The sequence below is a fragment of the Pogona vitticeps genome, chromosome 1, assembly GCF_051106095.1.
Source record: "Pogona vitticeps strain Pit_001003342236 chromosome 1, PviZW2.1, whole genome shotgun sequence".
Lineage (NCBI taxonomy): Eukaryota > Metazoa > Chordata > Lepidosauria > Squamata > Agamidae > Pogona > Pogona vitticeps.
The window spans coordinates 21,357,897-21,385,695 of NC_135783.1; the positions used below are offsets into that span (position 1 = coordinate 21,357,897).

The 27,799-nt window shown below is 43.0% G+C and overlaps 1 protein-coding gene across 3 annotated transcripts in view; it reads right to left on the minus strand.

Annotated features, from left to right (window-relative positions):
* TTC7A (tetratricopeptide repeat domain 7A) overlaps nucleotides 1-27,799 on the minus strand; it is a 180,999-nt gene that overhangs the window by 116,430 nt on the left and 36,770 nt on the right. For 2 of the 3 annotated variants that reach the window (XM_020796884.3, XM_020796888.3), the window contains 2 exons: nucleotides 27,573-27,656; nucleotides 10,994-11,098 (listed from right to left, as the gene is read on the minus strand). In XM_020796884.3, the coding sequence (XP_020652543.2) occupies nucleotides 10,994-11,098; nucleotides 27,573-27,656 (189 nt within the window). The remainder of the gene's footprint in view (nucleotides 1-10,993; nucleotides 11,099-27,572; nucleotides 27,657-27,799) is intronic. The other variant, XM_020796886.3, reaches the window with a different exon arrangement.

Below are 27,799 nucleotides of genomic sequence, written 5' to 3' on the forward strand. Positions count from 1 at the left end.
GCATCTACATCTGGAGAGTCACAAGTTTACCATCCCTGCTGTATAGAAAGACAGTGTGGCTGAAGGGCTAGAGTAGAAGGAGATAATCTAACTCGCACAGTTATTGTGAGGATAAAATGTTGACGGGCGATTATGTATGCCAACCTTTTTGAATGAAATGTGAATATAAACCTGGGATATTCACAACAGCCCATCGGTAGCAACAGTGAAAAGCGAGGGGTGTGAATATAGGGAAGGTATGAGGGAAATGTGGCCCTGCAGATGTTGCTGGCCCACAGCTCCTGCATTCCTTAGCCCTAACCAGGGTCTCCCAGACTCTTGGGACTTGGAATCTAACATCTGGAAGATCACAGGTGACTCAGTCTTACCAGACGGTGAGCAGAACCAAGAGAATTTCATTTTTGGCTACGAGTCGACAAACATTTTAAGAATACTGTATAGCTAATGCCCACAGTGATAGATCTCATTTTTCAAACATTTCTCTACTTAATGTAAAGTGTATTGCTTATTTATCGCCCCATAGTGCTTAAAGCACTCTTTGGGTGGTTTACAATTTAGTTATGCAGGGTACACATTGTTCCCACCCACAGCAAGCTGGGTACTAAATTTGCTGACCTTGAAAGGCTGGAAGGCTGAGTGAACCTTGAGTTAGCTACTGCCTTTTTCATACCCTCCGAGCTTAGCTGAGAAATCTAGCTGTTATTAGATTCAAATTCTCATCAACCCTAGCCAGCCTGACTAATCAAAAGAGAATGGCAGTTTATCAATATAGACAATGCCAAATGTTCTCCAGGCCTAGATCAGTAGCTACTGAATAGGTGTCTTGAGCCTGGTCACCTGTAGTTCACATCTCATATTGGGCAATTCTCCTTAAGAGGTGGTTCTATGTCTTGAATCCCCAGATATTCTTCAACTAAAAATCCCAGAAACCTTCCCCACTAACTCTGCTGGCAAGTATTTCTGGGAGTTGTAGTCCAAGTACTCCTGGGGATCCAAGGTTGGGAACTACTGGCCTTAGGGAAGCCACCGTTTTCTCACTCTCAGGGCTGCTAGCTGTAATGGGGGTGATGATGATGATAACAGTTGAGCTTGTAGATGTACTGGAAGAATTAAGAAGAACTATCTCTTACAATCAGAGGAAGTGTGTGGTAAAGATTTTAGAGGCTGGACTGCTCCAACTGGAAGGGAAGAGTAATCCCACATATTTGAAAACATAAATTCTGTTTGAATGAAAACAGCCATATATGGAAAAATACCAAATGGAGCTGTCCTCCTTGCTATCTTGTCAAAGATACAGGCCTGGTCCTAGACACTGAGCTGTCTGAGGCAGAGGACAAATTCGTACCTCCTCTACTCCACATGGGATGTGGTGGCGCTGCGGGTTAAACCGCAGAAGCCTCTGTGCTGCAAGGTCAGAAGACCAGCAGTCGTAAGATCGAATCCACGCAACGGAGTGAGCTCCCATCGCTTGTCTCAGCTCCTGCCAAACTAGCAGTTCGAAAGCATGTAAATGTGAGTAGATAAATAGGTACCACCATGGTGGGAAGGTAATGGCGTTCCGTGACTAGTCACACTGGCCATGTGACCACGGAAACTGTCTACAGACAAACGTTGGCTCTATGTCTTGGAGACGGGGATGAGCACCGCCCCCTAGAGTCAGACACCACTGGACTAAAAGTCAAGGGGAACCTTTACTTTTACCTACTCCACATACAGAAGTCAACTGGATTGTCTACTTTAATACTGGTACATGGATAGCATCTTCCATCACTTCTGAAAGTAACAACCTAGTTTAGGGAATTAATACAGACTACATGACACACAGAGAGGAAAAAAGACAGGGGACTCAAGTGGAAGAGTTGAGGGGCTGCAACAACTGCCCCCACATCACCTGTGACTTGAGGCAGCTGTCTCACTCTACCTAATGATAGGGCCAGTACTGCCCAGTCATTTAAAAAAGTGAGAAATAATTAGAGGGGGAAAGACTGTCACCAAAAGCTGGCAAGAAAAATGCTGAGCATCCATGTTGCACTCCTCCATTTGTGATTCCATTCTCATCCATGGAGAAATTAACAGAAAAGGATGACAGGCAAGTTGGGGAAAATAAGATAGAGGAAAATTCCAGGATGAGAGAATTGCCTTAGGCTACCTTAAAAGATCTGCCAATGCTGAGGGTTCCTCATATGTCAGCTGGAGTGAGGACAAGTTGTCAGACCTTTCCAAAGTCAAAGGAGGAACATATAAATAATACTCAGCAAGATGTGCCAGCAAGCTATGTTCAGCTGCTACAAAATATAATAATCTGGGCTCTTCCCATTGCCATCATTTTTGGGGAAAATGTGCATTTCATCCACAGGCTAAGCTCTTCAGAGCCGTGTTCTCTGAAACAGAGGGAAGCCGTTTCCAGCTAACCATGTTATTTTCCAGCAGGTTTTGGAATGTGCGTTTCAGCCAAGCCTATGGGCATGCTGACAAGGGAGTAGGGAACAGCAGGTGCAGCTGTATCCCCTGGCAAACAGCCACCCAGCTGGTATTCAACTGGCACATCTTGGCGTGTTGCTTCTTTTTGCTTTCCTTTCCTTACTTCCTTCTGGATAACGAGGCCGCACATTAAATCAATATCTTCCAGACCTAAAAACAACCACCACCAAGAATATTCAACAACAGCCATCTAGGGCCACTAGTGACAAGTACATTGGTGGCATAGACCATGGTGAGGGGAAGACACCTAGATTTTTAAAGGAAAGAAATGCTTCACAGAACTAGAGGAATGAGAAGGTAGAAATGGGGCCAATATTAATCCCTACTTCAACGGCAGCTGCTTGCAGAACTGCAGAGGTGCAGGACTACAGAGGACCGCAAGAACTCTAAAAGGTATCTATCTACTACCAAAGCAAGTAGCACCCCAGGGTCCTAGATTACAAACAGCAAAGAAAGTAGACCGTTCACCTGCGGAGCCAGTGTGAACCCTAAAGGATCCAAGGATGCTGCTCCTCAAAACTCTGTATCTTGCACTGGGGAAATTCTTCTGTGTGCAGATTACAGGTGGAAGAATTCGGTTATTGTTTCCACTCTGAGACTGGTGATAACAGTGGGTCTCACACACTGATCTATACCCATTCCCCACTGGCAATGTGAGTGGAAGGGATACTATTGCTTCTCAGGACTTGTTCTGACAGAGGATTTAAATATACAGCACTAGTAGTTTCAGTATTTTTTCCTACTATCCAGATGATGTAAGGCTATTTATTCCTGCAATGATCAGTGCCTTTTCTCATGCCTTTCCACACTTTTTTTTGTATTTGCTGGTTTACTTCATTCCAGGCTTTGTCCCGAAGGGCAGAGTTTAGCACCGAGGCAAGTAGAGGGAGAAATCCATCGCTGTTTCAGATGCTCTTTGTTGAAAGCCTTTGCCTTGTGCCTTTACTTCGTTTTTAAAATAATTTTTCAAAAGACCCAGAGATGAGGATCCAAATAGAAAGTGGATTTGTGGGATTCCCCATCCCCACCCCCAAGAGAATTAGAAGGATTTCCTGCAGAAAAGCAGTTTTGCAAGACGTGGCTCCTTTCCATGAGGTCTTGAAATGACACTTCAAGACTTGCACTTTTGCTCAGGACGAACTATAACCAGCTGCAATCAACTGGTGGAGAGCTTTTGTCCTCTCTGGATAAGCCCCTGAGACAAAACAACGGCATTCTTTATGCAAAGACAGAAAATTATATCTAAAATGGAAATGGATTTGATGACATCAAAGGAAGATTACAATCCCTGGGAGATCGCCTATCCCACTAGCTTTGTCCCAGGGGACAATCCAGGTCCTGGGACCAATGCACTGCTCTCTTGCTTTGTAGCAGACAGCTGTTACTATACAGAACCACAGAACTGTAGAGCTGGAACAGACCCTAAATTAGTCTCTGACAGTGATCCATCCACCCAACAAGATCTGCACACTGGAAATTTGCTTTTACATGTGTATCATTTGTTAAATCACAAACCTCCGGTATAAATCAGATCCATATCCAAAGGGGCACTGGCATTTACTTCCCAATGTGAGGATGCCATCTGTTTGTACTGAACACATTTCAGTGGAAGCACCAACAGGATACAATAATCCAAGCTGCCTGCTCCTTGCATGTTGGCTGTGGCAGTGTTGGAAATGACTGGGTACAACTTAGCTTACACTCAAAAAGATCCATAAGAAGACCTCAGGTTTCCTAGACTGTCCTTTACCTGCTCTGGCCTGTACTGACCAATCTTAAATTGCTGTTCTTAGGGTTGCTGATGTCCCTTCCTCCTTACACCTCTCTTGCTTCTCCTTGCCTTATTCTCTAGAGATGAAAGAGGCAGCCATAGCTCCTGATACCGCCAACTTTGTCAATTAGAATTAAGACTATCAACTCTCCTATCACAAGCATACTTCTCTAAGAAACACAAGCTTCTTTGTTTTCTTAGAAAGAATGGATATGATTCCTCTACAAAGAGGAAATGTGTTCGGTAACCATTCTGAGTTTCAAAGAGCTGAACCCACAAAGTAATGTTGCTCCTGGCTGCCTCACCCCCTCTCAACATCAACCACCTGGCCTAGGGGGAGAGAGAGCTTTCAGGCCGGAGCTGCCCCTGGGACCGCACCAGACCATCGTGCCTACACCCAGAAGGAGCCAAAGATCATCTGCCGGCCATAGCTCACTGTGTGAGAGGCAGTGAGTCTGTGGTTGGGCCCCTACTGGATCTCCCTCTGTGGTTACAGGCCTTGCGGCCTGCTGCTCCTGGCTGCCTCACCCCCTCTCAACATCAACCACCTGGCCTAGGGGGAGAGAGAGCTTACAGGCCGGAGCTGCCCCTAGGACCGCACCAGACCATCGTGCCTACACCCAGAAGGAGCCAAAGATCATCTGCCGGCCATAGCTCACTGTGTGAGAGGCAGTGAGTCTGTGGTTGGGCCCCTACTGGATCTCCCTCTGTGGTTACAGGCCTTGCGGCCTGCTGCTCCTGGCTGCCTCACCCCCTCTCAACATCAACCACCTGGCCTAGGGGGAGAGAGAGCTTTCAGGCCGGAGCTGCCCCTGGGACCGCACCAGACCATCGTGCCTACACCCAGAAGGAGCCAAAGATCATCTGCCGGCCATTAAGAGCCTCGTGGCGCAGTGGTTAAAACGCTGTACTGCAGCTAAAACTGTGCTCACGACCTGGGGTTCAAATCCCAGGTAGCCGGCTCAAGGTTGACTCAGCCTTCCATCCTTCCGAGGTCGGTAAAATGAGTACCCAGCTTGCTGGGGGGGCAATGTGTAGCCTTTATAATTAAAATTGTAAACCGCCCGGAGAGTGCTTGTAGCGCTATGGGGCGGTATATAAATCCAATAAATAAATAAATAAATAAATAAATAAATATGCCAACTGGTTTTGCATGACCTGAAGGTTCTGGTCTCTCATTCACAGGCAGCATTCTAGTCCATGCTGCTCAGTCACCCTTGACTGCAGCAGAAGCTACCAAGAAACCACGGACCTTCACATGAATGTGGGCAGCAAGCCTCCTCTGGGTCTTCCTGGCAAAGAAACAAAACAGAGGGGGGACGCATTCACTCAGACACTTCCTCAACTCCCAACTATTAATTCACTCCAAAATGTAACTAAGGAGCGGCTACATGCTGTGCTCCCCTTTTCACCTGGTTTCAAAGCTGGGCAACTGACTTCTTCACTCATGTTTGTTCCTTCAGGTAGGCAGGAGACGCTGGCGTTTAAAGAAGAAGCTACACCACATTTGCCCCAATGGCCCAGCTTCCACTGTCTTTTGGCCACTTCTTTGCAAGAGCAAATGAGGAAGCCAGATGTACCCCATAAACCAGGGTTTCATGACCTGCCGTACCGTATAACTGTGTCCCACAGAATCCATAACTGAGTGACCATTTAAAGGCATCCTTTCGACTATATTTTGGAACAATTAGAAATAATAATGACTATAGCCATATTAATCCCTAATGACTCATTTACTCCATATAGCTCATGTTTGTGCTTTGCTCTATATAGCTCATGCTAGTACTCCACATGACCCTCTTGCCAATGCAAATTCAAACAACAACAACAACAACAAATAAAAATGAAAGCACAATGAAAACAAATATTTTGGAAAAACTAAAAGGCCTAGACTTTAAAAGGACTGGGTGAATAGCATGCCTTCATCAGGCACCAAAAATAATATAAATATGGCATCAGAGAAACCTCTCTAGGAAAGCTGTTACATAATTTAGGTTATCACTACCAAAAGGCCCCTCCTCCCCTGCTACCACCCACCTCATAATTTGAGAAGAGAATCTGGAATAAGAATACTGAAGGCGAGCATATAGTTTGAGTAGATGCATGCATGAGAAACCAAGCAGGTTTTGCAGCACACTTAATAGGGATCCCCCCCCCCCAAAAAACAAGGAAACAGTTGCAATGGCTTCTGAGAATCATCCATATCTCTGATATCTCTTAACTTCTGCAAAGCTTCTTGGTTTTCATATGCCAGTTTATTTCCACTAACTCAATGATCCACAGGGTCCCTTCCAGCTCTACAATTCTATGATGACAGCAATTATTGTAACAATGATTCTGGAAGTTTTTTAAAACCTCTTTTGGCCATCTGTCAATAATGCTTTAGATGTGGATTTTTTTATATCGGAAGAGGCTGGATCAGATTATCCTTTGGTCCATTTAATCTCTACAATTTTATGGTTCTATGATTTGCTCTGCCTGACATGGCTTGCATTTTTATTTTACACTGGGTTTGGTCTCAGTATTTATTTCATAAACTGTATACTTATTAGCTGGATCTTTTTGCTGAACCCAATTAATAATCATTTCTACTTCTAAAGCACTCCACTATTCTATAAACAAAGGCAGGAAGGTAAATTAAATGACAACTTGATTAACTAGCAAGAGAAACTGCTCTCCATATTTCCAAATATGCTATAATTATTAAACCAGTGTTTGGTCCAAGCAGTTTAAAAATAAAATAGATTCATATACACTATGCTTCCAATAAACAAGCCTAGGTATAATGAAACACCAAGAATATATGTTCTTTAGGGAAATAAAAGACATATTGAGTTCTTTCATTTATATTCACCATTGTGGTTCCTTTCTTCTCCTTCCCCCTCTTTCTTATAGCTAACTGGCAATTAGATTTCTAAATTTACTCCAAAACTAACAACGTATTTATAGCAGGTTAGAATACACAGAATAAGTCACACATTTGAGCTTCCTGAAAATGCAGTGGCATAGTATTTTGTAACTGAGCAGTTCTTAATTTTCTGCTAGAAGGCTTCAGCAGAATATGTGGCTACATCTAGCTATGAAAGAATTATCCTGCTGGACATCTACTGGCAATGATCCCATTCCAGCACTATTATGGTGCAATATGAATATACATGCTTACAGTAATTCTCGGATTCCCAGTGTGGTGTAGTGGGTAGCATGATGGAATAGGACTCTGGAGACAAGGGTTCAAATCCCCAATTGGCTGTGGGAACTCACTGGGGGTGTGGAACTAGCAAAACCATTCCTAAAATATCTCATTTACTTTGAAAGTCTTGTAAATCGCTTCATACTTGATGGCACAATACAACACATATTGTAATTATATTTAGGAATTAAGTTCTCCGATAGTTCAGATATTATACTTTGCAGACAGAACAATATGGATGGGAATTATTTAGAATTAACTTTTTTAAAAAACCAAAATCACTCTGTTTGTGATGGATACTGGTAGCTTTCAGATGTGGTGGACTGCATTTCCCAACATCTTTAGCCAGCTAAACCAGTTAGGATTATAATCAAATCCATGAAGAAAGCACTGGGTCTGGGAAAGTTCGCCAATGTTTTGGATTATTTTCCTGCTGACTGACGGAGTACACATTCCACATACAGTCCACATTCATGTGGGAATCCACATCCATCTTTACCAGTGTACACCCAAGAGTACTTCTACTTAGGGGGATGGTTTGCCTGAAACAGAAGTCCTGTATTGGTATCTGGCATACACAAAAATGATGTGAGGAGAAAGAATAAGAAAGGAGGGAAGGAATATTACATCTTTATCCCTTCCTATCAATTTGACACAACTCCGGGAGGCAGTGGAAGATAGGAGGGCCTGGCGTGCTCTGGTCCATGGGGTCACGAAGAGTCGGACACGACTAAACGAATAAACGACGATCATTCTGAAAATTTATCCCATTGCAATCCAAAACTGCAATTTTAAGCCTTAAATTATGTGCCATCAACTCAATTCTGACTCGTGGTTACACATTACATTTTAGGTATAGAATATAAGTATACTCAGAAGTGGCTTACCATTCCCTTTTTAGAAAGGCACCCTGGGACCGTACAGCTTCCCCAAGGCCACATAGGCTGGCTTTCCTCCTAGGATGCACAGTGGGAATCGCACTCCCAACCTTCAACACTCACTGAGTTATTCTAATCACAAGTAAGACCTAATTCAGAGCACACTTGGATAATATTGTGCTATAAGGGGCTAAAGTTCAGAACACTATGAACACAGGTAATTGCTTTGCTGCAAGTTAAGCCATTGCTTATATAGCTTCATCTTTTACAGTCCATACTGAGTAAGAGTTGCTCTGCAGACATTTTGAGATGAGGCTTTGCCAGCTCTATCTGCAGATGTTCGGGATCTTTAGCATGCCAAGCACGTAATCGACCACTGACCTGCAGCCCATGCCCAAAGATGGGTGATGCCAGACCTTTGAAAACCTCTGGGAGTTGTGGTCTGAAAAAGTAACTTTCTGAAGTTTGGGATGATTTACTGCCATATACAGCAAAGAAAGGAATCCTTTTCCTTTTCTCTAAAGCCTCTCCATATAAGAATTGTTTTTAAAATTCTGTGGGCTGCACTCCTGTCCACAAATTATTATGGCTTTGGCAGACCCAGTCCAAACACATATACACACACCATTTCCTTTCCCCTCCATTCCCAGATATAGGTTTGTTTAGTCCAGGGAAAGCAAGGTGCCTACCCTGAATTGTTATAGTAATGCAACTTCCAGCAACTCTGTCCAGTATAGCCAGTGGTAAGGAATGCTGAGAATGGGAGATCAACCACATATGGCAGTGCATACTTTGCTTGCCCTTGATTTAGTCTTTGAGCCAAAGGTGTTCCCATATACAATTACTTCTCTCTTTCATCCTAATAAAATGGGGAACCTACAGCCCTCCAGATGTCGTTAGACCATCTTCTATCAGCCTAGCCCAGTACAGCCACTGGTCAGCAAGAATAGGAATTGCAGTCCAACAATGCAAGTCCCTATCTAAGGCATGGGCTGCCATTTATACCTAAGTGACATACCAAAGTGATGCATGTCAGAATGCCACTATGATGAAAGGAAAATCAATATCATCCAAAAGGGCATATACTTGCTCTCTGCACATGCACCTATGTTGCTGTTTTCAGTATATCCCTCTTGCCATCTATCCCCAAATTTCCACTTAAGTGGAAGTCGCATTCTAAGCTGTTCTGTACTTCAAAAGAAACTTGCAGAGCTGGCTCAGTCATTAGGCAAAGTGAGGCACACACTTTAGGCAGCAGATGCTGGGAAATGGGGAGCAGACAAAGCCCTGTGCATCACATGGTCTGTCCTACCCCACTAAGCCAGTGTGCTCTATTCAACTGCAATGAAAGATGCTATTCTATCAGCAGAGTCAAATTCAGCTTCATCTATGAGCCCACTTGGTATGTTGAAACGGAGGACACTATCTTGTCTTTCCCCTTAGATAACAAAATAGCTTGAGCCAGCTCTGGTATCTAGGTGAGTTTCAGATCAATGAGAGAGAAATGTAAAGGGAAACTGAAGCAGTGGGATAGCTCCCATGCCCTAGCAGGTACTTCACCCAAACTTGGAAAAGTTACTCTTTGGACTATAGCTCCCCAAATCCCCAAGCAGCATCGCCACTGGGGAAGTCTAGGAGCTGAAGTCTAAAAAGCAGCTGATGGATTCTTGGAGTTACAGTAAAAAATAGTAGTTTTTTTCAAGTCTGTTAAAAAGGAACCTGAATATTTGTTGGAGACCCCTTTGAGCCTTGTATTGCTGAACTTGGGGATGGAAAAGACACAGCTCTAGATGCAAAAAAAGAGTACCAGTCTACCAGTAAAAATAAATAAATAAATAAATAAAAATCTTTGTTTATTTCAACCTGCTAATGATTTAGTTAAGTCAATTTAAAACATGACAGTTAATCAACCCTCAAACACTTCCCAACCACCTTATCTTCCTTCCTTGCACTCTGCTTTTTTCTGATTTTACTTAAAATATTTTCCAGCCATCATCCAGAATTGACTGCAGAGCCACCTGGTGGAGAGCAGCAGAGCAGAGACTTTCTATTGCTGAAGATTATCAGCATTTTACAAAGCTGATTTTCCCCTACCCATCCTTACTGCTGTGACTGGAGGGGACATATTAATGAGACTGAAATATATATTTTTTTAAAGTTATGACTCCGCCATTGTGGTATGGGGAACAAGAAAAAGACAGCCAGTTCGGGGGGCTGGGGAGTGCAAGGACAAGCATCCCAAAAGTAGATGAGATGGCACCGATTTATTTCGGCAGCAATCCCCGTGTGCAACTCAACTAAAGACTAAGTTCTGTTGTACTCTGCAAGGCTTCCTTCAAAACAAACAAGGCCTTGGGACAGCAATATTGCTACATGAACCATTAGGAGGCAAAGCCAACTATTTTACTTCTCTTCGGGAAAAGCTCCACAGTGGCAGTTTAGGACAAGGCTGGAGCCGGGCTCCTTCCCTCCAAATCCTGAAGCAACAGAGAACAGAGTTTTGGGGAGGAAGTGGGCTGCAACATTTCAGTGCAGATCTATAATTCTGCAGCTGTTCAGCGTTCCTCCCCCGCCCACCTCCCCGTCTTTTCCTCTTTTAAAACTGCACTCAAGCGCGCCTGTCAATGCGGCACCTAATGCCTTATGTAAGAAGCACTGCGCCAGCTAGCTTACCCAGTGCAGGCGACTGATGCAGACCTTGGCAGCCAGGAGGGGGACGGTGGGATCCTCTGGACGCAGCTTTGCACATTCTCTCAGCACTGAGACGGCGTGTGCCGACTGGGGTCGAGGGGGAGACAGAGAGAGAAACAAGGAGGGGGAAAAAGATGGTTAGACGATGCAGCTATGCAGCACGGATATATTCCTCCTGCCAAAGGTCACCTCTCCATTATTACTAAATACTTCTAAACACTAAATACTTTAAGAGGAGAACAGGGGCTTTACAAAGGTACAATCAAGTTACCTTTTTAAAACTGTAACTTTCAGAATGTGCCAGCCTGCTAGGCCATGTGGGATTCTGGGAACTTTAGGGCAACATTCCCGAAGCTCTGTCCCAAACTGTACAACTTAGAAGCTTGTGCCTCCATTGCTCTTGGTCCCCTATGTGTCAGAACTAGCTGGAGATACTGGGAAGCAAGGGAAATACATTCTGCATCTGTTCAGAGACACTCTCCATCTTATTCTGTATCAGGACCCTGGCAAAGAAAGGGCTTTGTCTCTATTAGGATGGAAGCACTGGGGATTAATGGCATGTCTCTGGTATGTGTTTATAGACAAATACACATGTTGCATATGAAGAACCAGATGTGCATCATAAAAAATAAGAACACAATAGTAATAAGTAAAGTGTAGCATAGTCTCTCTGAAGAAGAGTAGTATCACAACAGTCTTCTGTAAGGGATATATGGGGAGGAAAGGGGATCTAGAAATCAGAGAGCTAAAAAGAGAACTGAGAAGGACCCAAAGATTAGAAGGACTATTTTGGAAATTAAGAAGTCCATTCAGCTTGCTTTCCAAAAGTATCTTGTCTCAGACTATCGTTCAAGATGCAGCATAAAGCCTGTGTGATGTAGTAGTTAGAGCCCTGGACTAGGACTCAGGAGACCCATGTTCAAATTCCCATACAGACATAAAACTCACAGGGTGACCTCAAACCAGTTACATTCCGCCAATGTGACCTACCTCACAGGGCTGTTGTGAGGATAAAGTAGGGAAGAGGGCCGCCACTGACACCACCTTGAGTTCACTGGTTAGGTTAGGCATCCTTCAGTCTCGAGAGACTATGGTAACGTGCTCTGAATTCTGGCAAACTGAATTGGAGCAATTTGGCTTTGCTGCAGCTTGATTTGTAGTCTCTTTTACAAGTGTATTCAGCTTATGTCAATGATTCCCTACCTTGGGTCCCCAGATGTTCTTGGACTAAAACTCCCAGGAGCTTCCCTCACGAACGGTGTTGGCCAGGATTTCTGGGAGTTGGAGCCCAAGAACATCAAGGGGGCCGAGACTGAGAAGAACTGGCTTACGTGTTCATAATAAAACTGCACTTTGTTCGGTGCCAGTATCTGCACTGGCCCTCAATCTAATACAATTTGATAATGCCCACAGCCCCCTTCCTTTCACACCACCCATCTGGGATAGCGAGTTCTCCTTTCATATCTTTCCCTCTTTTTCCCCCTAGAGGTGATCTAGCACTAAACTCAGTACAGTACAGTAGTTTGCTTTTAAAAACGAAACACTACTTTGGGATGAGTAGGGAGAAATATCACAAGAGTGGATGTTACTGCTGTCCAAAAATAACAAGCTGCAGCTTTTTTTTTTTCATAACCAAAACAGTACCCAGAGTCATGCCCAGAAACAAATATCACACAGGAAAACACTGTTGGAATTGGTTGCTGTGGGTTTTTCGGGCTCTTTGGCCGTGTTCTGATGGTTGTTCTTCCTGATGTTTTGCCAGTCTCTGTGGCCGGCATCTTCAGAGGAACAGGAGCATGGACAGAGTTCCTATTCCAGTCCTCTGAAGATGCCGGCCACAAAGACTGGCGAAACGTTAGGAAGAACAACCTTCAGAACATGGCCAAAGAGCCCGAAAAACCCACAACAACCATTAGATCCCGGCCGTGAAAGCCTTCGCGAATACACTGTTGGAATTGTTCTGACTTTTAAAAAGTAGAACCCATATGGAAGAGGAAAATACTCCGAATCAGAAGCAAAAAGGGCTAGACCGATTTGCATTGGCCTTTGTGTCATATGATCATTGAAAATTACTTAGAATTCACTCATGTGGAGCAAATCCTGAAGTATGTGTTAATGCAATCACAGTGAAAGGTGCAATATAACGAAAAGACGTCACTCTTTGGAGATTGAAGGGGAAGCTTTCATCCTTCACCTCTCTTCCTAGATCTCAGGGGATAATGGGTGCTCCAACGGGAGGCTCCAATCTCAACATCCTAACAGAGGCTTAAACCTCCCATCCCTGCATAACAGCTACATATGATGAGTGTGCACGGAGGGTATGTGTGTCTATATGTAAGTATCTGTGTTGCACACATGTGCCTGCATATCTCAATATGTACTGGATTCAGCTCTTGGGGGCTGACACAGACAGACTTGTACAAGACCTAACAACAATGAGAAGCCTGATACATTAGTCCTTTAAAAAGGCAACAGTTCAACAGGTCCAGCTATCACTGGTTGAAGCATTTTGACATCAGACAGCTACTGCATTAAAAGTGCAGGCTCCCACTTTAGACTCACACTGTTGGTATGGGGGTGAGTGGGGGGAGAGGATAAAAAAGTTCACCCACAGCTTTCGCAACGAGCTGAGGTCTTGTGTACAGTAAAGAGCAGGAGTCCATGTGGGGAAACTCCTGAAGAGAGAAGTTACCACCAAACATTCCAGGGAAGTTGTGAGAAGAATTTGAGAGTTCCTTGTTCAGAAAAAACATCCAAAAAATCTCAAAGGATGCAAAAATAATAATTTTAGTACAACTAGTGAAATTCCTTTGGGGTACCATGGCAGCCTGGTAGCAGATCCCAGGGCAGTAAGTCTTTGGGGAATTAAAAAAGCAGGAAGTAGTAAAGAAGACCCTCCCCCCCTTTTACTTGTCCACTGATGAAATGGTGGATTCATATCTGACAAGCAGTAGTTACCCAACAAGGCTATTCTGAATCTCCTTACAGTAAGTTACAGTAAAGAGAGGAAGAAGTTATTTTATTTAACAGGAAGATGTTCTTTTGTTGCTACTGTTGCTGAATATTTGGAATCAGAAATCCTTGCCAGTCTACAGCAAATCCTCCAGATGCCTACCTTCTGTCCAGCCATGTTTTGAATCATCTGGTCTTTTAACTTAAAATACCAGAGTATGCGTGCAAAACTCCAGCTTTCCAGTCATGTGCTCAACACTGAGCCCTACCTCTCCCCTCACAGAAAGCTTTACAGTCCCATTTATGAATCCACGGCAGCCATTTGCTTATACCGGAGAAGATGAATGAATACAAGAGGACTTAATTTTTCTCCCTAACCATAATGAGCCCGATTTCTGTGATGAGGCTTAGTGTTTTTTTACCCTTTCCACTGTGTTCCACATTGTACTCTGTTCCTTTAGACCCACTGAAGGTAACAGGAATAGAGCCTTGGAATTATTATTTTTGGGTATTACAACTTCCAGATTGCTCTAGTCAACATATATAGTGGCTCTGCTCAAAAGAGCCATTAAAACAGGCCCACTCTCCCTTGAATACGCATTGCCTTGCATGTGTACTTCCTCACCCTGTGTCATATACAGAGAACCAATGTGGCAAAATGCTTAAAATTTCAAGACTGGGAGTTGGGAAATGCATGTTCTCATCACCACTGAGCCATGAAACTTGCTGGACAGTTCCTCATCTACCTTATAGGACTCGCGTGATGATAAAATGGGGGAGAGGAGACCCATGTGGGTGTTGCCTTGAGCTAACCAGTGAAAAGCAAGTTATAAATGTATCCAATCAACAACAATAAGAATGGCTGCTGTGGGTTTTTTGGGCTCTTTGGCTGTGTTCTTAAGGTTGTTCTTCCTGATGTTTCACCAGTCTCTGTGGCCGGCATCTTCAGAGGACTGGAGTAGGAACTCAGTCCATGCTCTGTTGCTGTTTGTTGGATAGTTGAGTATTTTTAGCTGTGGGAACAGCTTTTGTCCTTTTCAGGAGATAGGGTGATCAGTGTTTTTGTTGTGGATGTATTGTTGTGATAAGTGGGAGAGATTATCTGTCACTGTGTTTGATGGGTGTCTTTAGCTGGTCTCTTTTGTGCAATGATCCCTGGTCCTTGTGGGTGGGTAGAGTTCATTGATCTTCTGCAGGCTGTATTTTCCAATGCTGGAAGCCAGGCCTTGTTCAGTTTCAGACTTTCCTCTTTTTTGTTGAAGCTATGCTGATGTTTATGGATTTCAATGGCTTCCCTGTGCAGTCTAACATAATAATTGCTGGTGTTGTCCAGTACAGTGGTGCCCCGCATAGCGACGACAATCCGTGCAGCCAAAATCGTCGCTATACGGATTAGTCGCTATGCGGAACAAAGAAGCCCATAGGAATCCATTAAAACATGTTTAATGCGTTCCTATGGGCAAAAAACTCAACGTTCTGCAAAAATCCTCCATGTGGCCGCCATTTTTGCTGCCCGGTAAGCAAGGAATCCGGGCAAAAACACAGCGGGTGGCCATTTTATTTACCTGGTGGCCATTTAATCAGCTGTTAAAAAACAGCGCTATGCGAAAATCGGTAAGCGAAACGCTTACCGATCATCACAAAGCGATGTTTTACCATTACAAACATCGCAATGCAATTGCTTTTGTGATTACAAAAAACACATCACTATGCGGATTCGTCTTTAAACGAATCGCTCATTATGCGGGGCACCACTGTACTTCATTATTTTGTAATAGAATTTCATGTCCAGTTTGTTTTAGGGCATGTTCAGCTACTGCTGATTTTTCTGGTTGTTTTAATCTGTAGTGTCTCTCATGTTCTTTGATTCTGGTGTGAATGCTGCGTTTTTGGGTTCCAATATATACCTGTCCACAACTGCAAGGTATCCGGTATACTCTTGCAGTGGTGAGGGGGTCCCTTTTGTCCTTTGCTGACCATAACATTTGTTGTATTTTTGTGGTGGGTCTGAATACTGTTTGTAGGTTGTGTTTTCTCAAAAGTTTTCCCATGCGGTCCGTGACCCCTTTGATGTATGGCAGAAATACTTTATTTGTGGGTGGCTGTTTTTCAACAATAAGAATAATTATGGTTTCATATCTCACTATGCCACTGATACGATTCTGTCAGTGTGACAGAAGTCTGGGACAGGGAGACAGGTAACTACTGTTTGACAACATGTTCAAAAGAACTTAATCTTTTGAGTTGTTTGAATAAGTGTGAGAATGTGATAACATTTCTCACTACACTCCAGAAATTATAAGTCCTCGATTTTAGAACTAATTATCTTGTAGCATCCACCAACATAGAAACTTATATCTCTGATCTAAAAGATCACTAGGGTTTGCTGGCTTCTTTAGTCACCCAGAGTGGATTGGTTGCCAGATGGTGCAGGGTATAAATCCAAGATGGTTATGATAAAGGACAAAAATTGAAGGGACCTCACAGAAGCAGAAGACATCAAGAAGAGGTAGCAAGAATACACAGAGGAATTATACCAGAAAGATCTGGATGTCTCGGACAACCCAGATAGTGTGGTTGCTGACCTTGAGCGAGACATCCTGGAGAGTGAAGTCAAGTGGGCCTCAGAAAGCATGGCTAACAACAAGGCCAGTGGAGGTGATGGCATTCCAGTTGAACTGTTTAAAATCTTAAAAGATGACGCTGTTAAGGTGCTACACTTAATATGCCAGCAAGTTTGAAAACTCAGCAGTGGCCAGAGGATTGGAAAAGATCAGTCGACATCCCAATCGCAATAAAGGGCAGTACCAAAAAATGTTCCAACTACCGTACAATTGCACTCATTTCACAAGCTAGCAAGGTTATGCTCAAAATCCTACAAGGTAGGTTTCAGCAGTATTTGGACCAAAAACTCCCAGAAGTACAAGGTGCTTCCGAAGGGGCAGAGGAACTAAAGACCAAATTGCTAACATGTGCTGGATTACAGAGAAAGCCAGAGAGTTCCAGAAAAACATCTACTTCTGCTTCATTGACTACGCAAAAGCCTTTGACTGTGTGGACCACAACAAACTACGGCAAGTTCTTAAAGGCCTGACCACCTTATCTATCTCCTGAGAAATCTATATGTGGGACAGGAAGCAACAGTTAGAGCTGGATATGGAACAACTGATTGGTTCAAAATTGGTAAAGGAGTACAACAAGGCTATATATTGTCTCCCTGCTTATTTAGCTTATATGCAGAATACATCATGCAAAAGGCAGGACTGGATGAATCCCAAAATGGAATTAAGATTGCCAGAAGAAATATCAACAACCTCAGATGTGCAGATGATACCATTCTGATGGCAGAAAGTGAGGAGGAATTAAAGAACTTCTTAATGAGGGTGAAAGAGGAGAGAGCAAAAAAATGGCCTGAATACTTCTACAAACCTTCAGATTATCTAACCATACTGATATCCTTGTTTTGCCTGCGGGTGGCACAATAGTAATCATAGTTGGGATATCAAAAATAAAAGAAATGATATAGTTCTTGTTTTGTACACAAAAAAGCCCTCAGATTCAGGGATAACAACTTCAGTGCCAGCCAGGAACATATTAATGGTGTGTGGGTGTGTGTGTGTGTGTGTGTGTGTGTGTGTGTGTGTGTGTGTGTGTGTGTGTGTGTGTGTGTGTGTGTGTGTGTGTGTGCGCGCGTGTGCGTGTGTGCGCGCGCGCGCGCACGTGTGCGTGTGCTCATGCATATTCTATATGTGTGCATCAGATCTTGCACATCATTTCAGAAGTGAGAGAATGAATAATCCACATTAGAGTAGTAATGGATTCCACACTATATATGTAGTGTCTAAATAATCAGATAATTAAAATGTTGGTATTTCTCAGTCAGTCTGTGGGTGTAAAATGCATTGTTTTCAAAGTGCACTGCCAGATAATAATAATTAGACTTATTAGTGACATGGCTTTAAAGTGGCTATTTTCAATATAAGTTCTGCATCTGAATAGAAATTCCATATTTGGAGGCTTCAATGCAACAGAGGGGGCCTCTCATTCCAGTCTCCATTTGAGAAAGGAATGCCTGCTGTTCAGTCTCGATATGCACAAATCTAAAAAGAAAATGTGTCCATATTTTTAAAGCTGTGGATCTGTGTGAATCAAGCTTTTTTCTTTTTCAGTTCTGACCCAGGTTTTAAGAACATCCTCTAGCCCTTCTGTTTTCTGGAGGTAGCCAGTAAAACACTTCAGTGAGTGAAATATTCTTCTGTTGTTGTTGAGAGTTTATTTTAAAAAAATATTGAAGTTATTTCAAAACGTGCTATTTCTCTTTTGGCACAAATGTAAAATTCATTTATTTTGAAAGCAAGGATCTAGATCTCATGGTTACTGTATGAATCGTAAAATGTGATGTAGTGTCAGTCAAAATCTTATTAAAAACACAAGAGCTCTGTGGGATAAACATTTACTCTATATCTCAGAAGCAACAAAGAAAAGGCTGTGTGGTCTCCATATTACACAAATGTAAGAGTGGGTGGTACTTTCATCCATAAATGCTTGTAATTTCTTTAATTTTTAATGCTCCAATAAAAGGTACCCAATCATACATTTGTGTACTTTGCATAGCATTTCCTGTTACTGCCAATCAGATGCCTCTAGGAAGTTCACAAGCAGGACATGAAAGCAATAGCCCCTCCCCTTACTGTTTCTCATAAATCATGGCTTCCACCTGTACCCAGCATTATTGCTAGCATGATCCTTATTCTGCAATCTTTGCACTCTAAGACAGACATATATTCGCCTGCAATCTACCATCTTGAGTTTCAGAAGCCCCAGTGATATAGATCCTCATGGCTTGAGCAGCAGGAATTTGGGTTGGGAACCTCTTATCCCCTGACAGATGCAAAGCGTGAAACACCAGATGTTGTTGGGCAATTGATAGTAAGGAACACTGGGAGTTGAAGTCTAAAAACTTTTGGAGGCCCACAGGGTACCTACCGATCCTTATAATTTATTGACCATTTCCTAGTCAGAAGAGAGTATTAGGAGAAGAGGGGAGAGGCTTGAGGACTCTCCTTTACTGTATTTACAAATATGCACACTAAGCACTTTGGGGGTAGGTGAGCACTAAACCTCCCACCACATCAAATACCACTTTGGGGGCTCAGAGTCTGTTTGCTTGATACATATGAAATTAACTTTATTGGTGCTTTTCAGACTTAATGGATGGCATTAAATGACAAAACTGAGGCCACCGTACTTTGGCACCATCATGAAAAGACAAGGCTTGCTGGAAATGACAATAACGTTAGGAAAAGCTGAAAGCAGCAGGAAAAGAGGAAGACCAAATAAGAGATGGATTGAGTCCATAAAGGAAACCACAGGCTTGGGTTTGCAAGAGTTGAGCAAGGCAGTTAATAATAGATCATTCTGGAAGTCGCTCCATCATAGGATTGCTACAAGTCAGAGGTGACTTGACAGCACGTAACAACCATAGCAAATGGAAAAGTTGACACTGTTCTCTACAAATCTGGGTTGTTCTTGTCTGGCAGACTTCAGCATCTATAATCCATCAGCATATCTGTGCTGCCATATCAGATGGATGGAGTTACTGTGGGGATTAGAAGCAGCCACCAGTCTGACTGGTTTTAATGCTGTTCATTTAAAAAATTGCCTGCGATTACAGAGATTTACATGATCTAATGCAAAATTTGCTTCCTATAGCCTGCATTCCCCATTTCAAACCATTGGCTTTTATCCAGGCACAGCAACAGCAGCAGCTTTAGCAATCTCAGTGTGCTTTTGCAGAATTTTCAGGCACCTTTGGAAATTTCCATGTGCCCTGCAGACTTAAAGACTACAAATCATTCTTTTTTCTCTTTATTCTAGCCCCCTCTCCAAAAATCCACTCACTGAGTTCCTTTAGTTGGCTGACCTTTGCATTCCAATCTAGGAGGGATGTATGTATGATCTTTCAACTTCCTTTCCTTGTGTGTGTACTATTTAAGGAGACATATAAGGCCTTTGCTTTTCCCAAGGCTCTTGACTGCAATGCAAAGACAAATGTGCTGCCTCTTTTTAAAAAGTGTGTTACTTAGCAACCAGACTAAGCTTTTTCAAGGAAAGAAACAGAAGGAGCATCCCAAATCAAGCCTACCCTTTGTCACTGCAGAGGAACTGTGTCCTGGAGATACTTATATGGTTCTTCTGCCATCCACCATCGTATCTTCCCGACACGATTTTGTGCCGCCCTCAGAAGGTGCAAGGCTGCCAGGCTAAATTATCACTCTTGTTTTCCTCCTTCGAAACAGAACAGAGCCTTTCCCAACCAAACCCAGCCTAGACATCACTCAAGGGAGTAGCACTGGCCATATAAGAGAGCCCAACAACACAGGGCGGGTCCCATCTACAACAATCCTACAGGTGAGCCCTTCTAGAGAGCAGTGAAAGCAGGCAGCCACAGCCTGCTCTTCTAGTGTTCCCTGGCTGTTTTAAGTCTTTTAGATTACTGAATGCTGTAAGACATACTAATTGTTATTGGATGCCTAAACAATCTTGCTAACCTAGGGATGATATAGGGCACTATCCCACCACCAGTGTTCAGGTCAGCTTGCCCTATCCTGACTTACGGCTAGCCAAGATCCTGCACCTCCAGCCAGACCCTGGATGTTGCCCAACTGACTAACCCAACTCTTCTCAAATATGTTTTGTAGGCTGGGGTGGGGTTGGGGTGTGTTTCCCCACAAGAAGCTAGGCCAGGCCAGTTCCTCTCTACCGCGAACTCTTTTTTCATTCTCAAAAGTAAAAGCCATGTTCTCCAATGCTTTATGTGTGAAGGGAAAAATGAACATGTGCCATCAATACATCTAATACTGGCCCAATAGGTCTTTTTAGCAGATGCTGGCACAGCAATGCCTGGGGTAGGTCTAACGTTAGAACACAGCATGGCCTAGTCTGGGAGTTGCACAGTCCCACCCTTGGACTTTGGAAGGCCACTTTCATGCCCCCTGACTCTGCCTCAATTTTTTAAGAAAAACACAGATAGACCTCTTGTAGCTCCTAAGAAGCACAAGAGAGCAATTTCACCATGTTCGTGCCTCTCACTGAGCTGCACCGGGCCCAGTAAATACTCCCCCTACCCCCAACTAGACTAGACTACTTCTCGTTTTCGGGGTGGGGGTGGGGACAGGACTCAGGCATAAATGTGTGAGAAGTCAACTAGAGCAGTGGTTCTTAACGTGGGCGATAATGCCCCCCAGTGGGCGATTTCATTTTTCAGGGGGGCGGTAGAACAAAAAGGGGCGGCAGAGGGGCGTTGGAGCAGAAGGGGGCGGTGGGGGGGCGCTGGAGCAAGCCAAACCTGTGAAGATGGCTGCAGCCTTTTTACAGTGTGCATGAATATATATTTTCCTCCAATTTTAATTTAGTTTCAGACTTTCTGTCTTGAAATTTTTAGTTCCTGCATTTGTTTTTATGCCCTTTTTATATTTCTTTAAAATTCACTTGCAACTAAATCATTAAATGTTACTTTTTGGGGGGCATTTCATTTTCTTGGAATTTAATTTTGTTTTCAGGGGTCATTGGATTGAACTGTCTTAAATAAATAAATAAATAAATACAGACAGACAGACATAAAGATATCATCACCGTGGGGAGGGGGGCGATGATAACTTCCTCAATGGCTCAAGGGGGCGTTTCTTTCAAAAAGGTTAAGAACCACTGAACTAGAGTAAAAGCACCCCCTAGAGGACATGAGAGCCTTTGCGGACAAAAATTAAAACAATGATTAAAAAATCTTGAGGTGTCTTGAAGTAGGCCATGTGGCACACAGGCCTAATCCTCCATTATACTATTTAATTATACAGGTATTCAATTTTTATATTGCTCACGTCAAAAGCGCCTTCAGGGTGATTTACAAACTTCAAAAAGATGGGGAAAAAATCAATAAAATGACTGATGATTCCTGTATGAAAATATAAAATACAGTTTAAAATATTTAAAATCCAGCAATTAAAAAAATAAAACAGTGGCCTGGCTACAAAACAGCTTAAAATGTAAACCAGCCACTGTATGCTGTCACTATAAATGTTGATACGTGGAGCAAATGGCTCTGTGCACATCTGCACCAAGAAAAAGGGCCAGAGAAGGAAGCCTTGCTGTTTATTTTCCTAACACCCACAAGAAGCTTCACCTCTGGATTTCGTACCCTCTAAATTTTGGCCCCCGGGACAAAGCTGCGGCTTCCATTTTAGTTACAGCCCTGCCAGCTATGCAGACTAATAACAACTCAAACCCATCACTTCCTTGTGCTTAGACACTGCTGTTCTGGAGCAGACATTCTCAATGGGGGAATCATGCTAAGTAGAAGGGTTCGGAGATTTGCAATTTATGTTGCTGAATCACTGTTGTTGCAAAGGGTCAGTGTGCTTATTTTGTTTATTATATAATTTTGCATTCAAGCTCTAATTAAACTGCCACAATATGTACTTTGTGGGTATCTCTTCTCTTCTACCTCAATGTTTACAATTCCATAACCACTTCCTACTCCATCAGTATACCTATTTTCTAATCCACTGGGGGGGGGGAACTGTGCTGTCATAAATAAGCTAGCCTTTAAAGCTTCACAAGTCTTTGCTTATTTCTGCAACGAGCCTGTTGCAGTCTCTTAAAAATCCAAATCACTTGGTTTATGCCTTATTAAATTGCAATGCAGCTCTTGAAACTTTGCGCAATGCTGACTTTTATTTTAAGGCTAGGAGCGGAAAATAAAACCGAATGATGGCAACGGATTGCAGAGAAGCATCTCGCTGTACTTTCTCTGCCCAATGTTCTCTGCCAAAATTGCAGCCGCACGGCAAGCATCAGCTGGGAGTTGTTTGATTCTCTCGCCCACGCAAAGGCTCAGAGTAACCAAGGTGTTGGCGAGAGCAAAAGCAGAGCAGCTATTTGTGAAACCTCCTCCTTCACTCCCTGTCTTGCCTGGAAAATATTTCAAATGTCTGTTAAAAGAAGCAGAACTGCTGTCTTCTTTACCTGAAAAGAACTAAAGGGAATCACATCAGCGGTTATATCATATAAGGAGCATTTTATAAGAGACCAGATCCTGCTCACTGACAATTAATCCAGAATAACTTTGCTGGATGAGAACAAAAGCCAGAATATTGTTTCTCCCAGTGGCCCACCAGAAGCCCCTGGGAAGGCTGCAAGTAGGTCATGACAACATTTTCTTGTGTCCCCCAGCAATAAATATTCAAAAGTTATAATTTCCTTGGCCAACAGCTCCTAGAATCACTCAGCCATCTGGTGCATCAGAGATAAGCCTCATGCAAGGTGTCCGCACAACCCCACCACAATGAATGAACCCAGTTTCATCTGATCTCAGAAGCTAAGCAAGATTGGATTTGTTCAGCATTTGGATGGATGGCTACCAGGAAATACCCGTGATCTCCAAGTAGGGCTTGGAAAAAAGCCTGCCAGAATACCCAGAGAACTGCTGTCAGTTAGAGTTGACAGTACTGGGATAGATGGCCTAATAATCTGCCTCAGGAGAAAGCAGCTTCCTAAGATTTACCACTTTTGCTATTGCAAATAATACACAACCACTATGAATGTATCATAATTATACATAAGTGATAATGCACTGGTCCTACCACCTACTGTGCCTTCTTCTACAGCTCTTGGAGGCTAGCATTTACCAGGATCACAAGAGATAAGGAGAGGGCCACACTCTTTCCTCCTTTGGCTGTTGCCCTGGGCTAATCTCTTCCCTAGAAAGTGGCTATTTACACTGGAAGGAGACAGCCACTGGCCACCATTGGGTTGGTTCCGCCTTAATGTTGCTAGCTGGCTGCTAAATCTTATGGTTTCTTGCTACTCCTTCACTGCCAAGGACTAATCCTGTACAAGTTGTAGTATAGTGGTAAATTCATAAAACCAGGTGTGTCTGATGACAGTTCCCATAGCAAGCCTCCTTTCCATAAGGTAAATCCAAAACCACTAGCAGTTGGATCAGTCTATATCAATAAATAAGAAGCAGATCTTTTGTTAAATTAGTGGCTCATAATTGTCTGTTTAGAATCAAACATCCCTCAAATAGTTTGTATTACAGCAGGGATACTTACAACAATATCCAGCTCCTGATCACTCAGTAATGGGGAATTCACTTATTTCCCCACTACTGAGAGTATTTCAGATCAGTGCCAAGGGAAAAGGGAAGTTCAGCGGTTGGCAGATGATGTCATAGTCTCTGTTACTTAAAAATCCTATGGTTTCAACCCTGCAAGCCTTCTCTCCACTATACCACAGTGTGCAAGCTCTTTCATTCTCTATGCTACAAGAGGTCCAGTACCTTTCTACTCAGAAGATACTATGTTTTACTTGTTTATGCCACTTCTGATTAACTCCAGAAAGTTTCCTGTGACTCTGCAAGAACTAGGCATCCCATTGAGACACAGAGAAGTAAAGTTTATGTGCACACCATCAAGTGTAACAGACCATTTTGTCTCCATTTTTTATTCATGGTAATGGGCCAAGCTTCTACTGAGCTGAAAGTCCTGTGCAAATACTATAAATGTGCAACTGGAGGGTAGATTTTCTTCACAACGACAACTCTTTCCCAAGCAATGTAATCCTGCATTACTTCAAAAGCTGGGCTTAACTCAGAGGGATCCCAGCAAGATATTGGGACAAAACAAGATGTCTTGGCCTCAAGATTTTTATAAAACTTCCCCCTTTTTTGCTCTCCCTGTTTGGGCACTGTGATGGAAGGTAATGGGCAGAATGGAGTAAGGTAGGCCCTCTCTAACTGTTGTGTTCCTTCCATCCAATTTGATGGCCTTTAATTAGAGCTAAATATCTTATAACACAAGGTACCACAATCTTTGGATTACTAAGCAAAGTAGGGGCTTCTCTGTGCCTGGATGGGAGACTGCCTTATGAACTCTGTATGTATGTGACCATTTTGTCTTCAAGACAGGATTTGCCAACACTATTCTTGGGACTACATCTCCCAGAATCCACTAACACGGCTAGCTAGAGGACTCTGGAAGCTGTAGTCCAATAAAGTAACACTTCTCAGCTCTGATCCAATTGACATGGCATAAACACAAGGCAAAGCCTATAGCAGTCCTATTGGAATAAATGGGACCTGTTAATCACAAGAGGTCCATAGATTTTCAAGAGATTTACTCTACAATACTTGGAACTATTTGGATTAAGTCCCTAATAGTCATGAAGACTAGTAATTTAGCTCAACAGTATACAACACTCAGTGTGTTTCAAGATACAGATGACTGCATCCGCCCAATTAGTGTATAGAATGGCACCAAGTAACCTATTTCAGCTCCAGGGCCTCATTCACTGGTACTTTTGTAGGCCGTCTATCAACGGTTAACATCACCCTAATGAAATACGGGTGGGATCAATATAACATTTTTTCCTGCCTGCCCCTTATCGCTCTTTGTCTCTCACTTTGTACCACTCCTCAATACAGCACTCAGCTTTTTCTTAAAAAGGTACCACCTGTGCAAATGAAATTTTTTTTTTCAAAAGCATCCTTGCATACTGTTTACTCATGGGTATAATTAAACCCCTATATTTGTTGGTTGTGGGTTTTTCGGGCTCTTTGGCCATGTTCTGAAGGTTGTTCTTCCTGACGTTTCACCACTCTCTGTGGCAGGCATCTTCAGAGGACTGGAGTAGGAACTCTGTCCATGCTCTGTTGCTGTTGTTGGATAATTAATATTTGTATTTCACTAATTGGTGGCCAGTGAGAGAAATTTAGTCTAGTACTGTCTTTCTAAGTGTTGTTTTACTAAAAAAATGTTTTATTAAGCACAAGTAAAACACAGCAGACTGTAGTACCATGAAGAGAAGGGCAGGATGTGATGAGCCCCAGAGCAGATTCCCCAGGTGACCTTAAAAGATATGTTCAAAGCTTTAAAGATATATGGAGCAACAGAAGGCCTCATCAAACTGTGTTTCCATCATGCCAACATTTATGAATCCCTTTCCTGGTACTGCAGGTTTAACAGTAAAACCCAAGGATGTGGGTTTCTCTCTGATATGGTTGGGAATTGGCTGAGGCCCAGAGACAGGTGAAAAAATATCATCTGCTTTAAAAACCTCAAGTGCCTTTAGTGGTCTGGACAGGTATCATCTTGCTTCCTTATCATATCACCACTCCATCTTTTGGTTTTCTGCCATCAAACTGCAGAGGGTGATTTTGAAAAATCCACAGTCTTCGCATCCATCCCATTAGTGAGATGACAGCACTGAAGCGACCATAACAAGGAAACTGTAGGAAAGCTTTAGGAGGAGGTCTGAAATACTGCACAGATGTCAGAAATTTTTTTCCTGATCCAAAATATAAGTCCTGAGTAGGCAGAAGACAGATCAGGATCTACTCTTGCGAGAGAAAAGGATAGGGCCCTTAACCTGGCCCCTTTAGACAATCTCAACAATATGGACTCCGGGCACAACTGAAGGGGGCTACAGACTGGAAACAATTCTTCACACATCACCATATAAAATGTGTTCTGCAACTTATATAATCCGGATTCAGTTATATTTCTTTCATATTGTGTTTACGGCCATGGCCAAAGAAAGGTTGAGAATGGCTGAGGTTCCAGGTCTCCCAATGCCTAACACCATCTCTGTTAGAACCGCCCTGCCCTGCCCGCCCGCCCACCTCCCCGTTACCTTTGATCCCTCAGTGGAGTAGGAGGAACAAAATGAGCACTCCCAGACTAACTTGCAAACAACAGCTGAGTCCCAACTGTGGTTCATTTGATACTTACAAGCCCAGTTGTCAATTATTCACTCTCCTCTCCCCCTTTGTTTGAGGAACAAACAAGGACTGAAGCTGAAGGAAAAGTTCAGTCAGGGTCCTGATGCTCTGTGAGATCATCTGGCCTGCAGAAGGCTGAAGAGTGAAGGATCAGCCTGCTACGGCTCCTTTCTGTGATCTTTTGTTAGATCTCTGAGTGTATTGCACAAAATGAACAACGGTTTCTCACTCCCACTTGCTTAATAATAGCAATAAATCTACTTTTTTCAATTAAATTCGGTTAATGAAGGACAAGGGACATGGTGGCGCTGCGGGCTAAACCACAGAAGCCTGTGCTGCAGGGTCAGAAGACCAACAGTCGTAAGATCGAATCCACGCGACAAAGTGAGCGCCCGTCGCTTGTCCCAGCGAGTAGATAAATAGGGACCACCTCAGTGGGAAGGTAACAGCATTCCGTGTCTAAGTCACACTGGCCATGTGACCACAGAAGATTGTCTTCGAACAAAAACGCTGGCTCTATGGCTTGGAAACGGGTATGAGCACCGCCCCCTAGAGCTGAACACAACTGGACAAATATTGTCAAGGGGAACCTTTACCTTTACCTTACTGAAGGACACGAGGCTTTGGAAAACCTCTGGCCATGCTGGCTGAGGTGGATATTGGGAGCTGTTGTCCAGAAAGAGTAACATTGCCAAGCTGTGCTAATGATAAACACTTGTACAATACTAGAAGTTCAGAGGACGTTTTATTTTGGAGAATCAAGTAGCTCATGGAATACTTTCATTTACATTTTTGGGGTAGGTTTTTTGCTTGTTTTTTTAGTTCTGAACTTACCTTGCCACAAGCTGTCATGGAGAGGGCCAGCTGATACCAAAGATGAAATTCACCAAATGCAAGCTTCATTGCTCGCTCTAAACACTAGAAGGGGGGCAAACATAAATAAATTACTAAAACTTCCCAGATTTTGTAGAATCAATGCTGAAAGATTGCTTTAAATAGCCTAATTGATTAATCTACTTGTCTGCCATAATCTGTACGTAAACTGCTTATCATAGAACAGT